General features: G+C 38.0%; 5 protein-coding genes and 1 long non-coding RNA gene across 10 annotated transcripts; 3 read left to right on the top strand and 3 right to left on the bottom strand.

The window, feature by feature from the left end:
• The first annotated feature begins 128 nt into the window (after window positions 1-128).
• Window positions 129-4364, top strand: LOC104757374 (uncharacterized). Of its 3 annotated transcripts, none has more exons than XM_019239085.2 (2): window positions 129-2631; window positions 2820-4364. In XM_019239085.2, the coding sequence occupies exons 1-2, from the start codon at window positions 281-283 to the stop codon at window positions 2938-2940; spliced, it is 2472 nt and encodes an 823-aa protein (XP_019094630.1). In that variant the 5' UTR covers window positions 129-280; the 3' UTR covers window positions 2941-4364. The 3 variants fall into 3 exon arrangements, with proteins under 3 accessions (XP_019094630.1, XP_087353499.1, XP_087353500.1); XM_087497373.1 differs by lacking the exon at window positions 2820-4364 and having other exon boundaries at window positions 129-2267; window positions 2383-2808; XM_087497374.1 differs by lacking the exon at window positions 2820-4364 and having other exon boundaries at window positions 208-1001; window positions 1205-2808.
• Window positions 4365-4770: 406 nt separating this feature from the next.
• LOC147924090 (uncharacterized) lies at window positions 4771-5447 on the top strand. Its single transcript, XR_015587808.1, has 3 exons — window positions 4771-4888; window positions 4993-5079; window positions 5243-5447. It is a non-coding gene; the product is annotated as an uncharacterized LOC147924090 (long non-coding RNA).
• Window positions 5448-13848: 8401 nt separating this feature from the next.
• On the top strand, window positions 13849-15790 carry LOC104757372 (uncharacterized). Its single transcript, XM_010480109.2, has 5 exons — window positions 13849-14443; window positions 14545-15115; window positions 15207-15296; window positions 15389-15568; window positions 15647-15790. Exons 1-5 carry the CDS (start codon window positions 13962-13964, stop codon window positions 15689-15691), a joined length of 1368 nt encoding a protein of 455 aa, XP_010478411.1. The 5' UTR covers window positions 13849-13961; the 3' UTR covers window positions 15692-15790.
• Window positions 15791-15795: 5 nt separating this feature from the next.
• Window positions 15796-17165, bottom strand: LOC104757371 (uncharacterized). The gene has a single exon (XM_010480108.3). The coding sequence runs from the start codon at window positions 17104-17106 to the stop codon at window positions 16006-16008; it is 1101 nt and encodes a 366-aa protein (XP_010478410.1). The 5' UTR covers window positions 17107-17165; the 3' UTR covers window positions 15796-16005.
• A 441-nt stretch (window positions 17166-17606) lies between these two features.
• LOC104759528 (uncharacterized) lies at window positions 17607-19053 on the bottom strand. Its single transcript, XM_010482435.3, has one exon. It carries the CDS (start codon window positions 18854-18856, stop codon window positions 17687-17689), a length of 1170 nt encoding a protein of 389 aa, XP_010480737.1. The 5' UTR covers window positions 18857-19053; the 3' UTR covers window positions 17607-17686.
• Window positions 19054-19200: 147 nt separating this feature from the next.
• LOC104757370 (CBL-interacting serine/threonine-protein kinase 23) lies at window positions 19201-23416 on the bottom strand. Of its 3 annotated transcripts, none has more exons than XM_010480106.3 (15): window positions 22557-23416; window positions 22397-22459; window positions 22070-22141; window positions 21851-21958; window positions 21566-21646; window positions 21373-21426; window positions 21158-21283; window positions 20905-20994; window positions 20673-20792; window positions 20461-20586; window positions 20141-20257; window positions 19987-20043; window positions 19819-19893; window positions 19609-19687; window positions 19201-19507 (listed from the first exon to the last, which is right to left on the bottom strand). In XM_010480106.3, the coding sequence occupies exons 1-15, from the start codon at window positions 22782-22784 to the stop codon at window positions 19449-19451; spliced, it is 1455 nt and encodes a 484-aa protein (XP_010478408.1). In that variant the 5' UTR covers window positions 22785-23416; the 3' UTR covers window positions 19201-19448. The 3 variants fall into 3 exon arrangements, with proteins under 3 accessions (XP_010478408.1, XP_010478409.1, XP_087350950.1); XM_010480107.3 differs by having other exon boundaries at window positions 19201-19501; XM_087494824.1 differs by lacking the exon at window positions 21373-21426.
• Between the last annotated feature and the right edge of the window lie 1288 nt (window positions 23417-24704).

Here is a 24704-nt window from a genome sequence, read left to right as displayed (position 1 = left end):
ATAGATATATCAACGGTTTTTGTCTAATTTGTGTACACCACGTGGCGTAATCTTAACGGTTTTTCCTCAAGGCCCACGTTTTTAATTTAGTTTTCGATTTTCGACTTGTAGTTTCTTTCCATGGATTCGTCACCCCCTTTCTGATTTCAAAATTCGCATGGTTCCGTTGATTTTGCTCTTTAAACATTTTTCTCAGTTTGAGTTAACGGAGAGAGGTTCGTGTTTGAGTAGCTTAATTAGTGAAGAAGCTTCTCGCTCTACTGTTCTTCTTGTTTGATTGATGTTGAATTTAAGGGTTAATCGGATTCTTCGTAGACCCTTAATTCGATGTTTACCTTGCTCAATCTCTAACGATGATGCATCTTTCTCGACAACTTCATCGAAAAATCCTGGCTTTAGTCATGTTCCGGAGATTGGAGCAGTTTCTTATCAAGAAGATGAACATTTAGGAGAGTTGAGGCAATTGGGTTTCGTAAAGTCATCAGCTTTGAATGCTACGAGCGTTGGTGAACCTGAATTCGGAGAGATTCCAAACCCTAGGTTTGATGAGATTGATGAATTGGGAGAAGATGAAGAAGAAGAACTAGATGAAGATGGTGGAACAAGTGGCGAAGAGCGTGATGATGATCTCGCTGTTCTGAAATCGGTTAGGAAGATTCCTCAATCACGAGAAGAAAATGGTAGATTCGATGTGGAAGAAGATGAATCTAGGCATCCTTTGGTGAGAGAGATAGGTAGGTTAATTGGTCTCAGGTCATCTTGGAACCCAAAGCATGAAGCTCAGATGAGGAATCTTCTGAGGAGTCTTAAACCATCACAAGTCTGTTCTGTTTTACGCTCACAGGACGATGAACGTGTTGCTCTTAAGTTCTTCTACTGGGCAGATCGTCAATGGCGGTATAGGCATGATCCCATGGTGTATTACTCCATGCTTGAAGTTCTTAGTAAGACTAAACTGTGTCAAGGTGCTAGGAGAGTTCTCGTTCTGATGAAGCGTAGAGGTATATATCGAAGCCCTACAGCGTTTTCGTTTGTAATGGTATCGTATAGTAGGGCAGGTCAGCTTAGAGATGCGTTGAAGGTGTTGACTCTTATGCAGAGAGCTGGCGTTGAACCTGATTTGTTAATTTGCAATACAACTATTGATGTTTTCTTGAGAGCGAATAGGTTGGAGAAAGCTTTACGGTTTCTAGAACGTATGCAGGTTGTTGGTATAGTGCCGAATGTGGTGACTTATAATTGTATGATTAGAGGTTATTGTGACTTGCATCGAGTTGAGGAGGCAATTGAACTACTAGAGGATATGCCTAGTAAAGGATGTTTGCCAGATAAAGTTAGTTACTATACGATAATGGGATATCTTTGTAAAGAAAAACGGATTGTGGAAGTGAGAGACTTGATGAAGAAGATGGCGAAAGAGCATGGTTTGGTGCCGGATCAAGTCACTTACAATACTCTAATTCATATGCTCACAAAACATGACCATGCAGATGAGGCTCTTTGGTTTCTATGCGATGCTGATGAAAAAGGTTTTCGGATTGATAAGGTGGGTTATAGTGCTATAGTTCATGCATTGTGCAAAGAGGGAAGAATGTCTGAGGCTAAAGATCTCATCAATGAAATGCTGTCGAAAGGACATTGTCCACCTGATGTAGTAACTTATACTACAGTTGTTAATGGCTTCTGTCGTTTGGGAGAGGTCGACAAAGCTAAAAAGCTTCTTCAGGTTATGCACACACATGGACATAAACCAAATACTGTGTCATACACAGCTCTGTTAAATGGGATGTGCCGAACAGGGAAATCATTAGAGGCAAGAGAAATGATGAACATGAGCGAAGAGCACTGGTGGAGTCCGAATTCCATTACTTATAGCGTAATTATGCATGGGTTGCGAAGGGAAGGGAAACTGTCTGAGGCCTGTGATGTGGTAAGAGAGATGGTACGAAAAGGTTTTTTCCCTGGCCCAGTTGAAATCAACTTATTGCTCCAGAGCCTTTGTCGGGATGGGAGAACACATGAGGCCAGAAAATTCATGGAGGAGTGTCTGAACAAGGGTTGTGCTATTAATGTCGTGAATTTCACTACAGTGATTCATGGTTTATGTCAGAACGGTGAGCTAGATGCTGCTCTCTCAGTGCTTGATGACATGTACCTGATCAACAAACACGCAGATGTCTTTATATATACTACTTTTGTTGATGCGTTAGGAAAAAAAGGTAGAATATCAGAAGCAACGGAACTTATGAAGAAGATGCTTCATAAAGGTATAGATCCTACCCCTGTTACATACAGGACTGTCATCCATCGATACTGCCAAATGGGAAAAGTTGATGATCTTGTGGCTATACTGGAGAAGATGATATTGAGGCAAAAATGCAGGACGGTTTATAATCAAGTCATTGAGAAGCTTTGTGGTCTGGGAAAGCTCGAGGAGGCAGACAAACTTTTGGGAAAGGTTCTGAGGACAGCTTCAATAGCTGATGCTAAGACATGTTACGTACTTATGGAAGGCTATCTTAAGAAAGGTTTGCCTCTGTCAGCATATAAAGTGGCCTGTCGGATGTTTAACCGCAATCTGATACCTGATGTTAAGATGTGTGAGAAGCTTAGCAAAAGACTGGTTCGAGACAGAAAAGTAGAGGAGGCAGATCAGCTAATGTTACGTTTGGTTGAGCGTGGTCATATTTCTCCCCAGTCCTCAAAACCATCAATGGTCTAGTAAATACCTGTCTTGATTTACTTTAGTTTTTGTAACAACAAACTTCTTGATAGTATTTGAGGCTTCAAGCAGAGCGATTTTGATAATACAACTGTCCAGGTGCTGGAAATGATAACTACATGCTGTTGTATATTTTGCTTCTTAGTCACAACCTCCAGATCCAAAACGAAGGAACTAGGCTCTCACACTCCGTTAGCAGTGATGGATTTCTTCTTTGATGCTCTTGGCATGAGGAAACTGGTTTGAGCAGAAACCAGTTATTCTATTTCACATTTTCCTGGTAGCGTTATTCCCAATACTTCTACTCATTGTTTTCATTATTACTATTAATGACTGGACAAAACTAAGAAATAACCTTCCAAAAGGAAGAACGTGAAATGGTTTTTCCTTTCCGCAGGGACCATATTTAAGTGACACCATACAATCAAGTACTGATAAGTCTCTGTCCTCTTAAGTTTTACTTTAATTAAGGCCACGATTGCATATTTGCGTTTGCGTTTCCATGTTATCAATGATTAGAACATTATAACATGGATAAGTAAACATAAACACAGAAAAATAATTGTGACCTAAATCATGTGTCTCTAAGTTTTATTTTACTTTATAGCAAAACTAGAGGTTCAGTATACCTCACTGTTTATTGATCATTTTGATTATTCTGGGAAGTGATTTCATTATAGACCATGATGTTTTGTTGGTTGCTGCTTGATAATTAGAATACAGTAGAAGGTGCAAATAGAAAAGAGTTGTTGATGCAAATGAGTTGACTATAACACTTAAGAGTTTTTATACATGTAGGATTTTCACTTTCTCTGATGGTATATGGTATTTATATTATCAATTATGAGAAGAAATAGGAAATCATTTTGGGACAGACAGAATTCTATGGTTAGAATTACGATAGATGACTTAACCTTGATGGGGGTATATCATACATGTCGCTATATTAATAAAGATATCCATTATTTTCTGTATTTGGGTATAGTGAAGCTGATAGCTGTGCATAAACACTCTCTCTTATTGTATTTTAGTTGATTTTGGTGTCTTGTACCAACGCGGAATTAACTCTTCATTACTTTCTTTTTCCGTGTGAACCTGGTGACGTTGGAGGTACTTATCAAACAACATTTCCATGATAATTGCCTGCATCTTGGCTGATTCTGATAATAAGCCAAAACTAGAAACTGTTGCTGGGAAAGTGAAAGTAAAGAGCGTACCTACCTCAGTTACTGCTTTTGTTGTAGACTGTTACTTTATATTCTGCAAACAAAAGGATCATGTCTGCTCTGCTTGTCCAGTTAACGGTTTTAAACTGTTGCTTTTTATAGGAACTTATTGAGCCATTTCCATTTTGGCGTGTTGCTGTTGGTTTTTCCATGTAAAGGCTGAGAGAGCCCTTATGCGAAACTCGTTTCTTACTCTGCGCATTCACTGTTACCATATAATTCCACACACAATCATGCTAAAAAGAAAGTGTTGCTTTCAAGAATCTCTTGTGAAATTCATTTTTAGAAAAGATGTTGAATTGATCTTTGGCGATGTGATTTGTTGTTTTGTTTGTAATGTTTAAATGGTATGTCCCAGTATATGACAGCGATTATAACTGTTGTTGTCTTTTAGTGGAGGACTTGACTTATCTACAGGATTCTACCTTGGATTTATGATATTTCCATCAACACTTGACAGTAAATGCTACTGGTGCTTCAAAGGATCTCTACTGGAGCTTCAAAGGATTTCTATTGGTTACATGCAAGTGCCGACAGAGCGAGAACTGTTCTATTACTGTACACTGCACAGGTACTGAAAGTCTCCAACTTTACATAAAAATAGTTTCTAGAAACTTGATGGCTCTGACTGAACCATTAACTAGTAAGGTCTTTAGCATCTTATGTAGTGAAACCGAACCCTGTAAAGTCTTTGCTTTGGCAAAATGGTTGAATACAAATGAATAAACTTTGTGTTAATCAAGAGAGTCCTGCGGTTAGGATTTTTAGCCTTGGAAGCCTTAATCGAACAAATTAATCACTCGTTTAACTTTGCTTAACTCATTAACAACATTGGTGAATCCTTCTTTACGTTCCAATGTACTGCAATGCCACATTATTGAGATGGGTCGTTTGCATTATTGAAGTCACCCGCAACGAATCCATGACCCTGAACTGATGGGTAGTGTATTTCCTTTAGCCGTCTTTTCTCCAAACATAAATATTTGTGTATAAATTTTCCTTCTTTTTACTCTCTGGAAATGCAATGTGTTTTGCATGGTCTAGGTTCATTTCTGCTTATGATTTGCATTGCCAAAACACTCTGCAACAAAACACCACGAGTCCTTTCTGCCCCATCTCTTCAACTCATGGGTATGTATAACACCATTAGCAACATAAATATCTTCATGCTTTTTTTTTCACCCATCTCTGCAAATGCTGTGGTTTAATAGTGACATAGGTCAAATTCAACTGTAGTCTATTTTGTCTGCTTATGGTTACAATCGCTTTCCTCTTCGGCTTATTACTTTGTCAGGAGGGTTATTACACGTCAAGAGAAACCTCATTGGTTATGGCCATCCATTCTTTGTGGTCGACCTTAACTGGACTGTGTATTTGAGGATTTTGTGTTTGGTATTATCCAAAGGCACTTATGCTTTTGCTTACTGAATCATCTCCCATGTTCTGTTTACTTTGTTTGTCTTCCAATTTGCACCCAAAGATCATTCATTGCCTCTGTAGCAGTCAAATTGTTGTGTAAATTCGGTTCTGCCCCTACCCCTCCTCTTGACACACTTTTGTGGGAACTGAGGAACTATCTTGGGGGAAATATCTCCGGATATGTGGAACCATAGTCTAACGAAGTTATGTGCATTGAAACCATTGACGAGGAAGGTCTTCCAGGTGAGGCATTGTTGGCCGCCTTAGAGAGCTTGTTTATTCGCCGAGTGAGTTGTTGGAGCGGTGTCATAGCCTTGATTGGGAATTCGACCATATTCTTTCTCTCCGCACATGATAAATAGTGGTTCGGAAGGCTAGTCGAACGAGATTCACTGCAACTTGCTGAAGTAAGCCCCAATGCGGTGAAAATGTATTCCCTTTTGGCGCTATAAAAGTGTGTCAAATTTAGTATACGAATGATACTAATGTAGATTTCAAAAGAGGATGATACTTCTAATTTGTGTTACAAACTAAACATATTGTAAAATGGACCACCAAGATTTTTCATTCCTTTTAAAAAGGAGATTTGATCTCTAAAGTCATATCGTAGAAAAGATTTGATGTATGAGATAATAACTAAAGAGGACAACATCTTTGCAACATAGCATCCTGAAAAGTTAATAAAACTGCAAGGAAGCATTACAGCTCAGACACATGCTTTGTAAGTTGTAACAGCTAAACATCCATGATTATTTTTTTAAGTTTTTATCTAATTACTTTGTTATTATTTTAGTTAAAATGATCTAAGCTCGAATCTTAAGGGAGCAAATCCCATAAGAAATGATTGCTTTTGTATATGGTTTTGTATATTATATAGTATATTTTCAGAAAGAAGATAAAGTTGTCCCCCTTGAAGACCACCTGATCTGCATTTTTTACCTGTAATGTTCCATACCATGGTTTTGAATCTGATACATGTTTTAATATCACTTGCTTGTTCCTTTTTTTGGTCGTTTTTGTTCCTTGCCAAAATGGTTTCCAAACGCAATTAAAAACTGCATGGTCTTCTTCAAAAAGGTGGTTCCGAGTTAGAGGAGTATTGTTTTACAACTTTTGTATAGAACTGAATTTTGTTGTTTAATAAATTTTATATTTCAAAAAAATAAAAAAATAAACCTGAATACGCCAACTTTTAAAAAAATATAAAAGTATGTGTATATTCAACAATAATACGAGTTTCTTACAAATTACTTGCATCGTCTTTTTGACTATAGTAGAAATGGAATAGAAAAAATATAAAGAAGTCAAGCAGAAAATAGCTAAGAACTGAGATCTGATGTGCACATTTTTGTACCATTTACTTTATTGATTTTCAATAGATTTGTGATCCGAAACAAAATCAATTGTTCCATAGGTTTCCACAATAGTGCCCGTTTCAATTGCGAGCCAAAATGGAAAGATCTTTTTCCAACACCAATGAATTAGTCAAGACTCAAGAATAACAAACACTCCCTGAGTGTATGATTCATTTGACGTAGATTGAGTTTAACCCCATGATTAATAGTCCATCTTAGGGGATTATTATAAACTTGTGAACACTAATGGAATTGATAACCTAATTTATATGCCGAAAATGCCAAAATACATTTGCTTACAAAAACCACAATATAAAACCACTTTTATAATGTGATGATAAATTAATGATCTGTCCATTCGGGGACATCAAAATTAAAAAAAAAAAAAAATGTTTAACGATCTTTTTTCTTTCTAATTAATTTGGGAATAATGATAAGCAATGTGTTGGAAAGTAAGAAGGGTATGGCCTTTTTGGTGGGGAAGAATGTTTATTGACATCAAATTATAGCATGCATTGTCCCCCTCCAAAGGGTATGTGTCATTCCTTCACCCACTTCTTTTTTAATATCGAAATGAAATTAAAATGTTTTATAAAATAATCATTTCCCTAACATATATAATAGGAATATCTATCGGGAGTGACTCTAATTATAAATCAGTTAAATGGTTTACGTTTTACATATCTTATCGATGACCTGTCAACAATTGAAAAACGTGATCTTTAGTTTTTTTTTTAACAAGATGATTTACAAAAAGAAAACAAGTTTTTTCAATAGTTTTACTACAAGTAATTTTATGCAATCATATCATATCGGTCATTAATTAGACATGCATGTTAAACTGTCTAATACTAATCGTACATGGTGCTTCTTCGTCGAACTTGATTTGAAACACAAACTTCATTGTTTTTTTTTTGTATTTTGACATCTTCATACATCATGTTTTACATGTAAATAAAAACATCATGTTTTAGTTCTTCTTGAACATATATCGGCATCTATATATGATGTTGTTTCAAAAACAATATACTATCTTTGCTTTAATCAAACATATATATAAAAGCTAGCTAACCGGAGATAATATCTGCTTGATCCATAAACATTGAACGTAAATGAATCAAGGCATAGATACTTTTGATCTTGTAAGTATATAATTATAGTTTAGCAAATACAACTAGCAAACGCGAGACATGTTGGAATGTTATCACAATGCAAAACGATATCGGATTCATAAATATCATAGTTAGATATTTTATGAGGTAGGGTCTAAAATTTGATAAGTTTATTGTAAAATATTTGAAAATGTATACATACTTTTTAATCTAAATAGATTAGATTTGTTTTTGGTTTTACACTCCACTAGGACCACTATCACCCAAAGATAACTGAAAACTTAGATAATGAATTATAATTTTTTTGAAAAATTATCATATAAAAGAGCTAGAAAATAATGATACAAGAAAAGGCCGGAAACCATTAAATCATGTCTTCTGAGAGAGTAGGGACTCCAAGTGGGTAACATGCTATTTGGTGACAACAAAAAAAAAGAGAGTCAAAAATCTTTATTTACATATATAGATTTACAGTATTTGCCTCTATTTAGAAAGGCATAAACATAAAGAAAGAACACATATTTGTACAAGTGCAAAAAGAAACAGCATATACATACATATAGATTTGTGAACTTTTAAGAAATTAATCATCTCATGTTTGATATGACCTGAGATTATTCAATACCAAGATATATAAAGAAGATGATAATTCAATGAAACCTTTTCATGAAATATAACCAAAGCAAAGCCTTTACATGAAGTATGTGCGCGTGTGCAGTATGTTAATGTTGCGTTATTTGAGTCTTGTTTGCACGAGTCTAGAAATAAGAGACTTAGTCTCACTAGTTTGAATTGGTCTTTTCTGTTTGTGGTTTTCTATCGTCTAGTTGAAGTCGTGTTTTGAGTCACGTTCTGTTTCAGTTTTTTGTTTTGCTTCAGTACTTGTATTTGCTATAAAAGGCATTGGAAGTCTCTTTAATAAAGTGGATCATTCAGTGCAAACATGTGTATTCTTTGAACCTAAATCTACATTTGGTATCAGAGCAAAACACAAATCGAGTGATCAAAAGAGAGATAGCGAGAGAGAAGATGAGTGAGGATAAAACACTTACCAAAATTCCTCACTTTGATGGTCATTACGACCACTGGAGTGAATTAATGGAGAACCTCTTGCGAGCAAAGGGGTTATGGAGTCTGGTCGAATCGGGTTACAGTGAAGCAGTGGAGGGAGCCGAGGTGACTGCAGCGCAGCAGAAACAACTCGATGACCTCAAGATGAAAGATCATCAGGTGAAGCACTATCTGTTCCAGGCCTTAGATCGGGTGGTATTTGAGCAGATCTTGGATCGAAGGACATCTAAGATCATCTGGGAATCCATGAAGAGGAAGTTTGGAGGCAATGAAAGAGTGAAAAGATCTCTGCTCCAAACGTTAAGGAGAGAATTTGAAGTCCTTGCTATGAAGTCTAATGAGAGCATTGATGACTACTTTGGAAGAGTTATGGCGGTCTCAAACAAGATGAGGAGCAATGGTGAAGAAATGTCGGGCTCGAAGATTGTCGAGAAGATTCTTCGTACTCTAACCGACAAATTCACATATGTGGTGGTGTCAATAGAAGAATCCAAAGACACAAGGAGCTTGACCATTGATGAACTACAGAGTTCTTTGTCTGTGCATGAGAAGAAGTTTAAGAAGAGTAGCTATGAAGAGGAAGATCAAGCACTCAATGTCAATGTAAGAGGAAGAGGTGGTGGTTCGTACAGAGGACGTGGCAGGGGGAGAGGGCGTTCGTTCAACAAAGCAGTGATCGAATGCTATCGATGTCACAAATTGGGGCACTTTCAGTATGAGTGTCCAAATGGAGGTAATGCAGCTCACTTTGCAGAACTGGAGGAAAGTGAGGAAGTTATGTTGATGGCGTATGTGGAGACTCAAGAGAAACAAAGAGGCAATGTTTGGTTTGTAGACTCTGGCTGTTCAAACCACATGTGTGAAGATCGAGGTATGTTCTCCAGCTTGGACACTGCTTTTACTCACAACGTCAAGCTTGGAGACAACCACAAACTGCAGGTTAGTGGAAAAGGTGCAGTAAAAATCACACTTAAGGGAACAAGCTATGTGTTGAATGATGTCTATTATGTACCTGAGCTGAAAAATAATCTGCTAAGTGTTGGGCAACTGCAAGAAAAGGGGCTAGATGTGTTATTCAAAGGAGGAGATAGGAAGACCTGTAGCATATTTCATCCCACAAAAGGAAAAATAGCAGAATCTGTCATGAGCACAAACCGGATGTTTGTGTTACTTGGTGATGAAAGTGAAAAAACATTGGAAGAACGTTGTCTCCAAGTGGATGCATCTGACAAAGCAGAGTTGTGGCATCACCGATACAGACATCTCAGCTACAAAGGCCTTTTCACGTTGAACAGCAAGGAAATGGTCACTGGTTTACCAAGCATTGGACATTTGAAGGTCACCTGTGAAGCGTGTGTTAAAGGAAAGCAGCATCGAGTTTCCTTTCCAAAACAAAGCAAGTGGAGATCAAATGAGAAGCTACAGCTCATTCACTCTGACCTGTGTGGTCCGATCACTCCACCATCCAACACCCAGAAGAGGTACTTAATAAGCTTCATTGATGATTTTTCTCGCAAAACTTGGATATACTTTGTGCGAGAAAAATCTGAGGCATTTCATCAGTTCAAAGTGTTCAAAGCATTTGTGGAGAAGCAGACTGGGAGCTCTATTAAGTGTTTGAGGACAGATAGAGGAGGAGAGTACAACTCTATGGAGTTCAATGAGTACTGTAAGGAGCAAGGAATCAAGCGACAATTGACTACTGCTTACACTCCGCAGCAAAACGGGATTGCTAAGCGCAAAAACCGAACCATTATGAACATGGTGAGAGCTATCATGTCGGAGAAGGAGGTACCAAAAAGCTTCTGGCAAGATGCAGTACAATGGGCAAACCATGTTCTGAATCGATCACCTACGACAATTGTGAAAGACATGACCCCAGAAGAAGCATGGAGTGGAAACAAACCATCTGTTGAGCACTTTAGGATCTCCGGCTGCATTGGGTATGTGCATATTTATGATGTCAAAAGGACCAAGCTTGATGATAAGAGTGTGAAGTGCGTCATGGTAGGCTACAACAGTGAATCAAAAGCTTGGAAACTGTTTGATCCGGTAGAGAAGAAAGCACACATCAGCAGGGATGTGATATTTGAGGAAGAAAAAAAATGGGATTGGGATGTCAGTTATTCTGCTGAACAGAACATGGAGCTTGAGTGGGAAGAAGATTATGAGTGTGTTGAAAATGAAAACGAAGAGGAAGAAGCAGAGTCAGAAGAAGCAGAAGAAGATGGAGCTCAGAGTGCTGTTCCAAATGATCCTCAATCAGGAGCTACAACACCAACAGTGAGTAGAACAAGAAGACCACCAGTTTGGGCTGCTGATTACACTTCTGGTGAAGATCTTTCAGACACAGAAGAAGAGGCAAACATGGCAACACTTGAGTCTGAAACTCTAGCTTGTTTGGTCATTTCAGATCCTACAACCTTTCACGAAGCTGTCCAACACGCAAGGTGGAAAGAAGCGATGGATGCTGAAATCGATTCGATTAAGAGAAATCACACTTGGTCATTGGTGGTGCTTCCAGACGGAGCCAAAGCTATTGGTGTGAAATGGATATACAAAACCAAACTAAACGAGCTAGGGGAGGTCGACAAGTTCAAAGCCAGACTTGTGGTGAAAGGATATGCTCAAGAGTATGGGATAGATTACACGGAGGTGTTTGCACCAGTGGCAAGAATGGACACAGTGAGAATGGTCATTGCCTTGGCAGCACAACGAGGTTGGAGAATCTATCAACTGGATGTCAAGTCAGCTTTCTTACATGGTGAACTACAAGAAGATGTTTTTGTGGAGCAGCCTCAAGGATATGAAGCAACCGGGAAAGAGCATTTGGTGTACAAACTGCACAAAGCTCTTTACGGACTGAAACAAGCACCAAGAGCTTGGTTCAGTCGTATTGAAGCCTATTTTATCAAGGAAGGTTTTGAGAGCAGCTCCAGTGAATAGACTTTGTTTGTCAAACGCAAGAGAGGTAAGATTCTTATCGTTAGCATCTATGTTGATGATTTGTTGTTCACTGGTGATGATGAGGAGCTGCTAAATGAGTTCAAGCAGTCGATGAAGAAAGAGTTTGATATGACAGACTTGGGGAAGATGAGATATTTCCTCGGCATTGAAGTGATACAAAAAGACGATGGTATCTTCATTTGTCAAAAGAAATATGCAGCAGAAGTGATCGAGAGGTTTGGGATGCAGAATTATAACTCTGTTAGCGTTCCAATAGTTCCTGGACAGAAGATTGGTCGTGATGTAGCTGGAAAAAGGGTTGATTCGACTCTGTACAAACAGATGGTGGGAAGTTTGATGTATCTGACTGCAACACGACCTGATCTGATGTATGCTGTGAGTCTCATCAGTCGTTTCATGGCCAATCCTACTCAGTTGCACCTTGCTGCAGTGAAGAGAATCATGCGTTATCTGATAGGAACAGTGGAGTATGGGATTTGGTACAAAAGGGAGGGATTCACAGGTTTCATTGGATACACTGACAGTGACTATGCGGGAGATGCAGAGGATAGCAGAAGCACTTCAGGGTACGTATTTCTGATGAGCGGAGGAGCTGTTGCCTGGTCTTCGCGAAAGCAACCTATTGTGACTATGTCTTCCACTGAAGCAGAGTATGTTGCAGCAGCAAACTGCGCCTGTCAAGCTATTTGGATGGAGAGAATTCTTAAGGAGATTGGTTTTGAACAAGATGGAGAAATGGTGTTGTTATGTGATAACACCTCCACCATCAAGTTAACTAAAAATGCGGTTATGCACGGCAAAGCCAAACACATCAGGGTTCGTTATCATTTTCTCAGGGAGTTAACCAAGGAGGGTGTCATTAAGCTCGTTTACTGCAATACGGAGGAGCAGCTAGCTGATATCATGACAAAGCCTTTGAAGTTGGCGACATTTCAGTGGATCCGAGGAGCTTTTGGGATGAGCATTGTAAACTGATCGTGTGAGAAGGTTCAGTTCAAGGGAGGGAATGTTGAGTTATTTGAGTCTTGTTTGCACGAGTCTAGAAATAAGAGACTTAGTCTCACTAGTTTGAATTGGTCTTTTCTGTTTGCGGTTTTCTAGCGTCTAGTTGAAGTCGTATTTTGAGTCACGTTCTGTTTCAGTTTTTTGTTTTGCTTCAGTACTTCTATTTGCTATAGAAGGCATTGGAAGTCTCTTTAATAAAGTGGATCATTCAGTGCAAACGTGTGTATTCTTTGAACCTAAATCTACAGTTAACCTTTTCACTTAATCAAAGTATTTATCTTCTTTTCCCCCTCGATTAGCTTGAGTAGGTACGAGTTTCATTCAAACTCTAGATTATGCCAATTAATCTTTCTTTTAAAATATGCTGATTCACATATTGTCCTTAAATGCTCCAAACTCTCAATTCTCAAATGTTAGCTAGTATATTCTAGATTAAGCACTCTTTATAGTATAACCAACAAAATTCGAAGTCGTATATTTAGACGTGGGATTGAGAAAAAAAACACTGTGTTGTCAAATAAATAAAATAAACTATTTAACAGCGTTACGTACAACTTATTGGTTTAATTGATAACATAACGGTTAAAGAAAATGGCTAATGATACATAAATAATGTAAAACGATACGAAATGAAAAAAAAAAAAAAAAAACAATAACATCGTTATGTATTGATTGTTTTTAGACTTTTAGTATTGTTCTCTGATTCTTGACAATGAAAAATTGAAAATGGTAATGAAGGACAATTATATACTTATAGACAAATTACATGTTTGGATAAAACCATTAAATGCATTGTATGTGTAATGGTGTCGTACACAATACTAATCCACAAGGTACAACTAAATTAGAAATTTTAATTGAAGGACAAAAAGAGTTGAAAACGAATAAAATCCATACCCATGATGAAAATAAAAATAATTAAAAATAAATCTTTCGTTGCCTACTATATTATATACTACACATGTTATGTTTCGTTTAGTGTCCATAATTACACAACACAACACACTCTCTTCACTTCCTTTTGTTCCTTATACTTCCCCGGTGACCGGAGAAACATAAAAAAAGAAAAAACTTCACCGGCGAAATGGACGAATCGTGGCGTATGAAGATGGGTTTAGGCGCTGATCCATTCTTCTCCATCGCTCGTAAATCTATGGACGCTCGGATCGACGCTGAAGACTTCGCCGATGTTTTCGGTGGTCCGCCGCGAAGCGTCCTAACACGAAAATTCTCCGGCGACTTTTCTCGTTCTGATTGTTTCTACGACGAGATTTTCCGGCCGCCGGGGAATTTCTCCGGTGGCGGCTCCCTTGCTTCTTCTAAATCTCACGGCAGAAACTTACCGGCGTTTAGGATTCCCTCCGGCGGTGAAGGATTTTACGACGGCGTGTTCGGTAGCCGCGGCGGGTCGTCCAAAGATGGATTAAAGAAACAGAACTCGATGGCCAAATCGATGTCGAATTCATCATCGCTACTCTCTTCAGAAGAGCTCAGTCCTCATTATCCTCCACCGGCGGCAACTTCCGGCGACGACGCCGGATTTTCTTCTTTCACTTCTAGACTCAGGTTAGTGGTCTTTTTTACTATTCTATCCTCCACATCATTACTGGTTTATTCACAATTCTTGAGGACAGTTCCGTAATTTCAAACATGCTCTGTTTTTGTAGACCGTTAAACGTCCCTTCAAGAAGTCATAAACGAGACTCAAAGAAACAGAGTTTCCCGGCGTTTCCAACATCCAAAGATTCATTCTCCGGCCAAAACAACACGCCGGAAAAAGCAGATTTTTATTACAGGAAACCACATTTCACCGGATCCAGGAGAGCATCTCCGGAGACAATTAGCTTAGATCCTAATTCCTTCAGAAGAACGGATGATTACGGACCGAGCTCCCCTGCATCTTCCCCTGTTTCTTCCTTCATCTGCGAAGAAGAACACAACAACACTGATGCCAAACAGAGAAGGAACAGAGACGAAGAGGTAGTCGTAGTAGAAGACGAAGATGACGAAGAAGAAGAGATGAGCTCTTACGTAATTGAGATAAACTCTGACCGATTCGATCGTTACAAAGAAGAAGGAGGAGGAGGAGGAGGAGGAGGAGGGAACTCGGATTCAAACGACATGGATGAAGCAATAGCTTGGGCAAAAGAAAGATCACAAAGACCAGAAACAAAGCAAACAGAAGAAGACGTTATCGATTCGAGAAGAAGTGAAGAAGAACCCAAATCAGAAGAAGAGGTTAGTGTTGTTGTTGTCATTGACATTTTCCCGGGAAAAAACTGAACTTTTCTCAAGAACTGATGAGATAAAAATGAATTGAGTAATGCAGATGGAGATGGAGATGAAAGATGAAGAGATAAGAATCTGGTTAACCGGAAAAGAGACAAACATTAGACTTCTCCTCTCAACGTTACATCATGTAAGTGTGTGTGTAATCAGAACTTTGAATTGGTTTTAATGTTGTCTCGGACCGGTTACTTAACCGGGATTTTGTTTATTTGTTATATTCAGGTTCTTTGGTCAAATAGCAATTGGTATGCGATTCCTTTAGCAAATCTTCGAGATGGATCACAAGTTAAGAAAGCTTATCAAAAAGCTCGGCTTTGTTTACATCCAGACAAGTTACAACAAAGAGGTGGAGCTTCACCGATTCAGAAATCTGTCGCCAGTAGAGTTTTCTCCATTCTTCAGGTACTAAACCGAATCAAAAATCGACTTTGTTTTGTGGTTCTTGTCACTAACTCTTAGCTGACATTTGGAAATTTGTAGGAAGCATGGGCCGTGTACGTAACAAACGAGGGGCTCTCGAGCTAAACTGGAATCCGCAAATATTTTTATTCTCTCAGTTTGTATTAAACTGTCAGAATCGGTTTATAATGTAATAAGAATAAGAGCAAAAAAAATTAAGCACAATTTGGTTTCTTGATTGTAAAAGTCATATATATTCCACTTTCAATGTTCTTATATAAAACCTTGATAAGAAAAAAAAAAAAAAACGAGAAAGCGAAATAAAATAGAGCAAGTCTCACATGCATCAAACAGAGTAGTAATAGTGTTTCCAAGTGAGAGTGATGTTTGAAAGATTTAACAATAATAGACAGACATAGATTCTCTAGACGACTCAAAACTTAGTATTCTATATCTTGAGGTGGAATATGGTATGGGGCATTGAATCCGAACCTAGTTGAACCACCCTCGTAGCTGCAGTCAGCAAGATCGACTAATCCGACCTCGGCGAAATCAAAGATATGGACTTTGTTAGGGAGCATGCCTGGAAAAGAGCTAGCAGGGACACAAAAAGGTTCAGACCTTGAGATGAAAATGCAGAGATCTCCTATGTCTTCAGTGTAAACCGCGTTTCCTTCTTCGTCAAGCTTGAAAACCCTTAAAACACTTGTTTCCATTATCGCAGCACCGTCGATGCTATCGATTATATCCCTGTACCACCTAACCAAGAATGTTTCACCTGTGGATCGTGACTCCACCAAGTGTTCGCTTGTGCTGTACAAATTCAAAAGCTCGGGTGTGGTCTTCATCTGTCCGGGATGGTACTGATATCGCAACTTCTGGATCTTAGGTATGTTCTTGTACTGTTTGTGGAGATCCCATGATCCAATGAGGTGGCCTCCGGATCCGGGTATGCGAAACATGCCGTGTTTCTTTGAAAACATGACTTGGGAGGAGAAGAAACAGGGGTTTTCGATTCTGACATTGGTCCACTCGGAGTTACTTTGACCTGGTCTGCAAAAGCTTAGTTGAGGTCCCAAGAACTTGACAGCCACAACACAGTCCTCATCCTCTGGAGAAGTTGATGACATTGCCACGTTAGTGACGATTTGGGTTTGGCAATGAGGCAGAGTTACAAGAGGAGGTAACGAGATACGTTTTGGATCTGAATCCGATGCAGATGGGTTGAGATCGTCTTGGAGACGCACTGTTCCGTTCTTCAAAGTAGCTACCCAGCCATGAGATGAACCGATCGTTACCATCGCCTCAGTAATATCATTATACACCAACTCCATAGGCACCTTCTTATCCAAATGAATGCGGCCACATTCGTTAGCATTTATAATCACGAGTTTTCCGAGATTTGCTCCGCAAGGATCAGCGCCGATGATGGAACAAGGAGGGGTTTGCAGCAAGCCATTAGAGCGAAGAGGAGGAGAGGCTCTAACAAACACTGGTTTCCGAAGACAGAGCTTCGGAGCCTGGCCGAGAAGCAGAGACATGAGTGTGTGTTCTTAGCGAAAGGCAAATGTTAACAAGAAACCAAAAAAAAAACTTAATCGGCGATGTTAACATCTCCACTAAAACCCTTTTTTATTAGTAGAGAGAAAGGAAGGAACTTGGTCACCAAGTTTTCAATCTCCAATATCTTTTTTTATGGATATTCTTCTTTCCTTTTCAATCTCTTTAACTTCCAACCTTAAAGAACTCTAATCTTTTTTTTTTGGTTTTTTTTTTTTTGGGATGGATTGGGTTTGGTATATTGGAGAGTTGAATCAGAGGCTGAGGACTCACATGCTGAAGCTTTACTATCTATGAAGATTTATATTCTTCAAGACTCACATGTGTGTTGCGCGGTAATATACAAAGAAGCGTTCAAGGAATAAGCTAATAAGAAACTTGAGAGAGTTAAACATGAATGTATCAGAAATATAAAAATTAAACATGAATATGTATGGCTTTTGTTTATGATGTATATATGTTATAGAACCCTGAGAGCAAATGTAAAAGACTCTTCCTCAACAATGGCAAATAAATTTGATGTTCGAAAAGACAGACTCTAGACTCAAACTCAATTCCAAACTACTTGTACAACTTTTGAGGTGAAATATAGTAAGGGACCGTGAACCTATTAATAATACTATCGATGGAGGAATCAGTCAACTTGACGAGTGAAAATTCATTGTCGTCCAAGATATGGACTCTGTTAGGGATCATGCCGGGAACGGAGCTAGCAGGGACACAAAAAGGTTCAGACTTTGAGATGAAAATGCAGAGATCTCCTATGTCTTTAGTGTAAACCGCATTTCCTTCTTCGTCAAGCTTGAACACCATTAAACCTTCTGTTTTCATTTTGGCAACACCGCCCATGATCTTCTCGGTCTTCTTGTACAACTTAAGCAAGAATGTTTCACCCGTGGATTGTGACTCCACCAAGTGTTCGCTCGTGGTGCATGAACTCAAAAGCTGGCGTTCGGTCTTGCTCAGCTCGGGAAGGTTTTGATATCGCAACTTCTGAAGCTTGGGTGTGTGCTTGTGTTTGTCGAGATCCCATGATCCGATGAGGTGGCCTCCAGATCCGGTTATGCGAAACATGTCATGTTTCTTTGAAAACATGACTCGGGAGGAGAAGAAACAGGGGTTTTCGATTCTGACGTTGGTCCACTCGGAGTTGCTTTGACCCGGTCTGCAAAAGCTGAGCTGAGGTCCCAAGAACTTAGCAGCCACAACACAGTCCTCTTCCTCTGGAGAAGGTGAGGACATCGCCACGTTGGTGACGATTTCGGTTTGGCAATGACGCAGAGTTACAAGAGGAGGCAACGAGATACGTTTCGGATCTGAATCCGATGCAGCCGGGTTTAGATCGTCTTGGAGACGCAGAGTTCCGTTCTTCAAAGTAGCTACCCAGCCATGAGATGAACCGATCGTTACCATTGCATCAGAAATATCGTCTCGGTTTTCACCTTCTTCTTCAGAGAAGCTAGCCAGCCATGGGTTATTAATATCGTTATACACCAACTCCATAGGCGCCTTTTTTACCAAATGATCATAACTACTGTGTTCACCGGTAGCATAGAAAATTTTGAGTTTTCCGAGACCTGCTCCACAAGGATCAGCGCCGGCAATGAAACATGGAGGAATTTGCAGCAAGGAAGATGAGGAGGAGCCATTAGATGTATGCGCAGAGGCTCTTACTACCAACACCGGTTTACGAAGGCAGAGCTGCGAGGGCTGGTTGAGAAGCAGAGACATTTATGTTCTTGGAGGAAAAACCAAAGAAACTAAAACGGAAGAATGAAGAAAACCCTAATTGTGATCTTGTTCACATTCTTCGCCCTCTATTCACATTGATAAACAAGGAGTAACTTGGCCACCAAGTTTTCCATCCTCGACATAATCAATCTTTATGGACATTTATTTGTCTTTCCTTGTTTTCGTTTAATTCTCAATTTCTCATTAACGTCGAATCATACATAATACATTTAATTTGTTTTGGCTACATTTTTGATATTGGTTTTTAATCCGCTTTCCTTTTTCGGGGTTTTAAGTGATTGATAATGTAGAAAATCGCAAAACCAAATCTGTAAAGCTTTTACTTTCCGGTTAAAAAATCGATTCAAGCCAAGATACTCGCAACACGCATGCTATTCACAACATTCCATGGAATCAAACAAGATTAAATTATCAATAATTCCCATTTCCCAATATAGTTTCAAATTGCTTTGCTTCACTTCTTAACGCTTCCTTTGTATAACTTCAAACCCACTCGCAACCCCACCCACTACTATAGTAAAATTTTAAAGACGAAAAAAAAAAAATCTATATTTGAAAAAAGTAAAACAGCTTATGCCGACTGTTTCGCAACTGTCCGGTTAGCCATGGCACCATTAGTAGCACCTGAAACTTGAAGAGACGAAAGGATTTGTGTTCAGATCGTATCGTTAGTTACTCCTTTCTAGGCTTTTTATCTAGCAAACATAATAATATTCAAGGCGGATACTTACCATCGGTTCCTTCCTCTTTCTCTTCGTCGATGGTTTTCCAAACAATGTCCTTAAGTCCCGTGGTAAGGTTCTTGTAAAACTAAAAGAAGAGCAAGAAAGGAGGCAAAAAGGTAAAGATTCAAACATCAGTTACTGGAACACCATTTGACAAACAAAAGCACAAGCTCGGGTTTCATATAAACAGATTCAGCACTAATAAGCCTTGCATACCTTGTGGAATTCCAACGTGTCACCCCCTGATTTTCGCATTTCAACCATGTAAAGAGATGGAGCAACTTGAAAAACCTGAAGGTAGATGTTAATTAAGTTAAAATTAGGTTCATCCAACATTGGGCGAAACTATACAAAGCTTGAGCACTGGTCACTGTGAAAGCTAACCTCAGTGGCAACTGCCAACTGACCCTTGCGGCCTGATTTTTCTCCTGTCAGCTTCATCTGAAGGAGTTGAGAAATGGTAAAAGGGTCTAATCAGAAGCAACAAGCCATTACAACTCCATAGCACGGGTAAATAAATATGTAACAGTATTCTAACCTTGTAGTTATTTGTCTTGACATCAAACCCCATAGGTGCTGCCGCAGCCTCGATTTTTGTAACTATCTCGTTAGCCGAAGATTTGGAAGTAAATCGAGTTTTTCGCTTCACAAGCCCCTGAAATCAAAGATGCTTACCGATCAGAATGACGACTTTATCAAACTAAGGATGGACTTCCAAAGAAAAGTATTGGTCACTAAAATTTGGTGGCAAAAAGCTACTTCTTATTAGTTCTGACCAAACCGGCAAAAAGATAGTTTAAAATCGTCAACAAAATAAGAGCCTTTGAGGGCTGAATTTTAAGGACCAGCTTTACTTACCATTTGTTTTTCGAAAAGTGAACCCAGATTGAGACCCTGGGATGTTGAGATGAGCTCAAAAGCATTCATAGTTACTGGTGTTTTGGGTCCTTCTTCTCGCCTTTCCACAACAAGATTCTTAGACTCCTATTAACAAACAAAAACAAACTGAGCAATCATCCAGGACAAACTACAGAAAGAAAGAAAAAAACCCAAAACAACATAAGCCTTACCCCCGAGTCATCAAAGATTGCATCAACATCATCAAGGCTGACATCAGCATTCTCAAATTTAGGTGCTTTATACCCTTTTTTAAACCACTCATTTTCAATGACCTCAGCAAATGTAATCCTCTGCCCAATATAAAAAATCAGTGTAAAGCTTTCCGATCTAAGCAATCCAATATAAAGCATTTGCCTCTTCAAAGGAAATCCCCTCTAATATAATAGGTTAAGAAAAATATACCGTTGCTGGACTGGGATCCAAAATCCTTTTGATTAACTTCTTAGCACTTGCAGAAAACCAGGGAGGGCAGGTAAATTCTGCTTTGAATATCTGTAACCATGAAGAAAGAAGACTGAGGTGACATTTTATGCTATATAAACCTCATGTCCTATAAAAATCACAGAGGCTCCCCATACAAACCAAATGACACCTTCTAGAAATTCAAACCTTGAAGCTTTTCTGATAGCAAAAGAAAAAGAACAAAGTGTAATACCTTTTTATATAACGAAGTCAGGTTAGAATCTTCAAAAGGTAAATAACCAGCCATTAAGACAAAGAGAATTACTCCACAAGACCACAAATCCGCCTTCGCTCCATCATAACCTTTGTTGTTGATTACCTGAAGAGAAAAAAATAGAAGGTTACCGAGACTAGAAGACTTGAAGCTTCAAGACAACCGTGTGTCAGTTTTCAGTCAGACGATAAAACCTCCGGAGCAACATAATTGGGTGTTCCGCATGTTGTGTGAAGTAACCCATCCTCCTAAAGAAGAAGGATCACAACAAAATCAGCTTTTGATAACTCATGGAAAACTTTCTCCTTAGAGGCCATACATAGTAGCTGAATTATCAAACTATCGCATATACAACAATGAAATCAATATATATGGATTGATGCTCACTCGAACTTGCTGAGGTAGAGCGCTCAATCCAAAATCAGACACTTTCAAAGCACCATTAGCATCCAAAAGCAAATTTTCTGGCTGAAACCAGAAAAAGGTAAAAAAATTTCAATTCTGATACCAAATTCATTCACAAGAAACCAGAAAAGGTAAAAAAATTTCAATTCTGATACCAAATTCATTCACAAGAAACCAGAAAAGGTAAAAAGTTTCAATTCTGATACCAAATTCATTCACAAGAACACTATGCAAGAGTGTAGCACAAAAGTAAGATTTGTTTCTAACCTTAAGGTCTCTATGATAAACACCTCTGCTATGACAATAATCAACCGCATTAATAAGCTGTTGAAAGTACTTCCTCGCCTCATCTTCCTTCAATCTCCCATTGCTTGACTACATACATGACAATTTTAAAAGAAATCAAGATCGCATTCCCACACATTAGTCATATATAGTACTAAGAAACAGATATTAAAAAAAACACATGTTTAAATGAAAGCTTACAATTTTATCAAAAAGCTCCCCACCAGTCACGAATTCCAAAACAAAGTAGATCTTAGTTTTACTAGCCATCACCTGAACAATAAGAAGAAGAAGAAGAAGAGAATCAATCGGTAACTACTACAAAGATACCAAAACATAGAATAATAAAAAAAAATCCGTTAAATATTATATATATAAATATGATGATCTAGCCTAAGCCAGGGACCACCAAAATATGTTCCATAACTTCAAAACGAATCTCAGATTCTAAAGAACAAACACTTTGGAATATATAAAGCTCTTAAAAGAGTCTAGTATAGATGCAGGGAGAGATTTAGAATAAAAAACCTCAAACATACGGATCACATTTGGGTGCTTGATCAATTTCATTGTTGAAATCTCACGCTTGATCTACCAAATAACACAAAAAACCAAGGTTATATATATATATCAGACACAAGCTGCGTAAATCAAAGATAAAACAAAGAGAAGAAGATATAAAGAGAACCTGAGCGATCATCTTATTTTTGGTGACTTTCTCTTTATCAATAACTTTAATGGCGACATTATCACCATTCTCAACATTTCTAGCGAATTTGACCTTAGCGAAGGTTCCTTCACCCAGAGTTCTACCAAGCTCATACTTACCAACTCGTGTCCTACCTGAACCACCACCACCAGAAGAAGGCGTTGATCGAGAAGGAGTCGATCGTGACGGTGTTGTTCGAGAAGCCATCTCTCTCTCTCTCTCTCTCTCAATCTCAATCTCAATCTCAATCTAGCTTATTTCTATAGATATATAGATAGATCTCTTTCTATTGCTAATGAATCATAAGGAGGAAGAGGACCTCTTCTTCTTGCATGGCTGCCATACTTGGGATTTGGCAACGCTCATCGTGAGATCTGCAGACGATTAATAAAAAACCCTAAAAGGGAACCCGGAGACCGGAAAATCAAAAAATCGGGGATTTCAACTTTCGCGTGCGGAGAAAATTCAAACCGGACGACGAAGACGAAGACGAAGACGAAGACTCATCACAATACGAAGATTTTCCAAAAAAAATAATTTGTAGTGAAGAATTGTTTTCAGTAAGGTGAATTTAATGTTTTTTTCTGATATTAATCGCAAATTTCGGCTACAAAGGAAACAAAAAAAATCGAAGCCGGTTTTGAGAAAAAAAGCGAGTAACAGGCTAACAGCGCGAGAGAGAGAGAGAGAGTTTTGTGTGATTCTGTGGGTGGAAAGAGGATTTTAAAGTTAATTTAATTTTTACTTTAATGTTTTTATTTAATTGTTTCTTTCTTTTTTCTTGTTTTTTTGGGTCAGTAAAGTTGTTTAATTAAGGAAATGTTTAATTAAATTCTGTTTAGGGATTATACGAGGAAGGTTATATCTGTGTCACTGTGTGGGTTTCTCTTTTTTTCTTTTCTTTTCTTCTGACGCATGCTATAGTTACATTTTTTAATAATACTAATAATTCTCTAGGCTTATGTTAGAGTTTATTATTATTAATGCAAAGTGTGAAAAACTGGGTAAGAAAAGTTCCAATGGCAAAAGTCAAAACCGTTACTAAAGTAAGCGTTTTTTTTTTATCTTCTTGGTAATACAGTGATTATTTATTTCTTTATAACGTTTGTATCCAATATATGATGAGAATTTAGTTCCTTTTTAATTACAATGAAAATGGTTTCGTATTTGGTATAACAAAATTTGAGGTTATTTTGGGTCAAATGTAAACCAAAAAAAAAAAAAGTATTTTGACGTTTGTTGACAAAAGTTAGAAAAATACTTAGGTTCCCTCTTCTCTCAGCTAATCAGAATCTTCCATCTAATACTTTATTTAAAAAATAAATCAAAATTAAATTAAAAAGCAATCCAAATTAAGAAAACAAATTTTGTATACTTTTAATTAAGGAAAGTTAAATATTTGGCTTGGTTTAAATTTTTAAAACTAAAGTAAAATTATATGTCGGTTTGAGTTTACAAATAAAGTGGTTAGGGTTTAGATTTTATAATTAAAACGAAATTATATATCGGTTTGGGTTTACAAATGAGATGGTTAGGGTTTAATTTTACAATTAAAACAAAATTATATGTCGGTTTGGGTTTACAATTGAGGTGGTTAGGGTTTAGATTTTACAATTAGAACGAAATTATATGTCGGTTTCGGTTCACAAATGAGATGGTTAGGGTTTAGATTTTACAAGTAGAACAAAATTATATGTCGGTTTGGGTTTACAAATGAGGTGGTTAGGGATTAGATTTTACAATTAGAACGAAATTATATGTCGGTTTGGGTTCACAAATGAGATGGTTAGGGTTTAGATTTACAAGTAGAACAAAATTATATGTCGGTTTGGGTTCACAAATGAGATGTCAGGATTTAGATTTCACAATTAGAACGAAATTATATGTCGGTTTCGGTTCACAAATGAGATGGTTAGGGTTTAGATTTTACAAGTAGAACGAAGTTATATATATCGGTTTGGGTTCACAAATGAGATGGTTAGGGTTTAGATTTCATATATATCGGTTTGGATTTATTAAAAAACGGCTTAAGTTTTTAATTTTATAATAATATATACAGATTTTATCTTCTTATTTTATAAGGAGGTGAAGGGAGAGGTTCACCCCCTAGGAGTGAACCCCAAGTAT

The sequence above is a fragment of the Camelina sativa genome, chromosome 17 (genome assembly GCF_030686135.1).
Source record: "Camelina sativa cultivar CO46 ecotype springtype chromosome 17, ASM3068613v1".
Classification (NCBI taxonomy): domain Eukaryota; kingdom Viridiplantae; phylum Streptophyta; class Magnoliopsida; order Brassicales; family Brassicaceae; genus Camelina; species Camelina sativa.
The sequence above is the reverse complement of the archived record's forward strand: the minus strand, read 5'-3'. Positions and strand labels throughout refer to the sequence as shown.

Excerpts from the sequence above, each read along its gene's own strand:
- LOC104757374 (XM_019239085.2), top strand. The coding sequence starts at position 281 with ATGTTGAATTTAAGGGTTAATCGGATTCTTCGTAGACCCTTAATTCGA. Across the intron at positions 2,632-2,819 it reads AGCAAAAGACTGGTTCGAGA|AGGTGCTGGAAATGATAACT; the intron begins CAGAAAAGTAGA and ends ATACAACTGTCC.
- LOC104757372 (XM_010480109.2), top strand. The coding sequence starts at position 13,962 with ATGGACGAATCGTGGCGTATGAAGATGGGTTTAGGCGCTGATCCATTC. Across the intron at positions 15,116-15,206 it reads AACCCAAATCAGAAGAAGAG|ATGGAGATGGAGATGAAAGA; the intron begins GTTAGTGTTGTT and ends TGAGTAATGCAG. Across the intron at positions 15,569-15,646 it reads GAGTTTTCTCCATTCTTCAG|GAAGCATGGGCCGTGTACGT; the intron begins GTACTAAACCGA and ends GGAAATTTGTAG.
- LOC104757371 (XM_010480108.3), bottom strand. The coding sequence starts at position 17,106 with ATGTCTCTGCTTCTCGGCCAGGCTCCGAAGCTCTGTCTTCGGAAACCA.
- LOC104759528 (XM_010482435.3), bottom strand. The coding sequence starts at position 18,856 with ATGTCTCTGCTTCTCAACCAGCCCTCGCAGCTCTGCCTTCGTAAACCG.
- LOC104757370 (XM_010480106.3), bottom strand. The coding sequence starts at position 22,784 with ATGGCTTCTCGAACAACACCGTCACGATCGACTCCTTCTCGATCAACG. Across the intron at positions 21,959-22,069 it reads GGGAGCTTTTTGATAAAATT|TCAAGCAATGGGAGATTGAA; the intron begins GTAAGCTTTCAT and ends TCATGTATGTAG. Across the intron at positions 21,427-21,565 it reads CTCTACCTCAGCAAGTTCGA|GAGGATGGGTTACTTCACAC; the intron begins GTGAGCATCAAT and ends CTTCTTCTTTAG.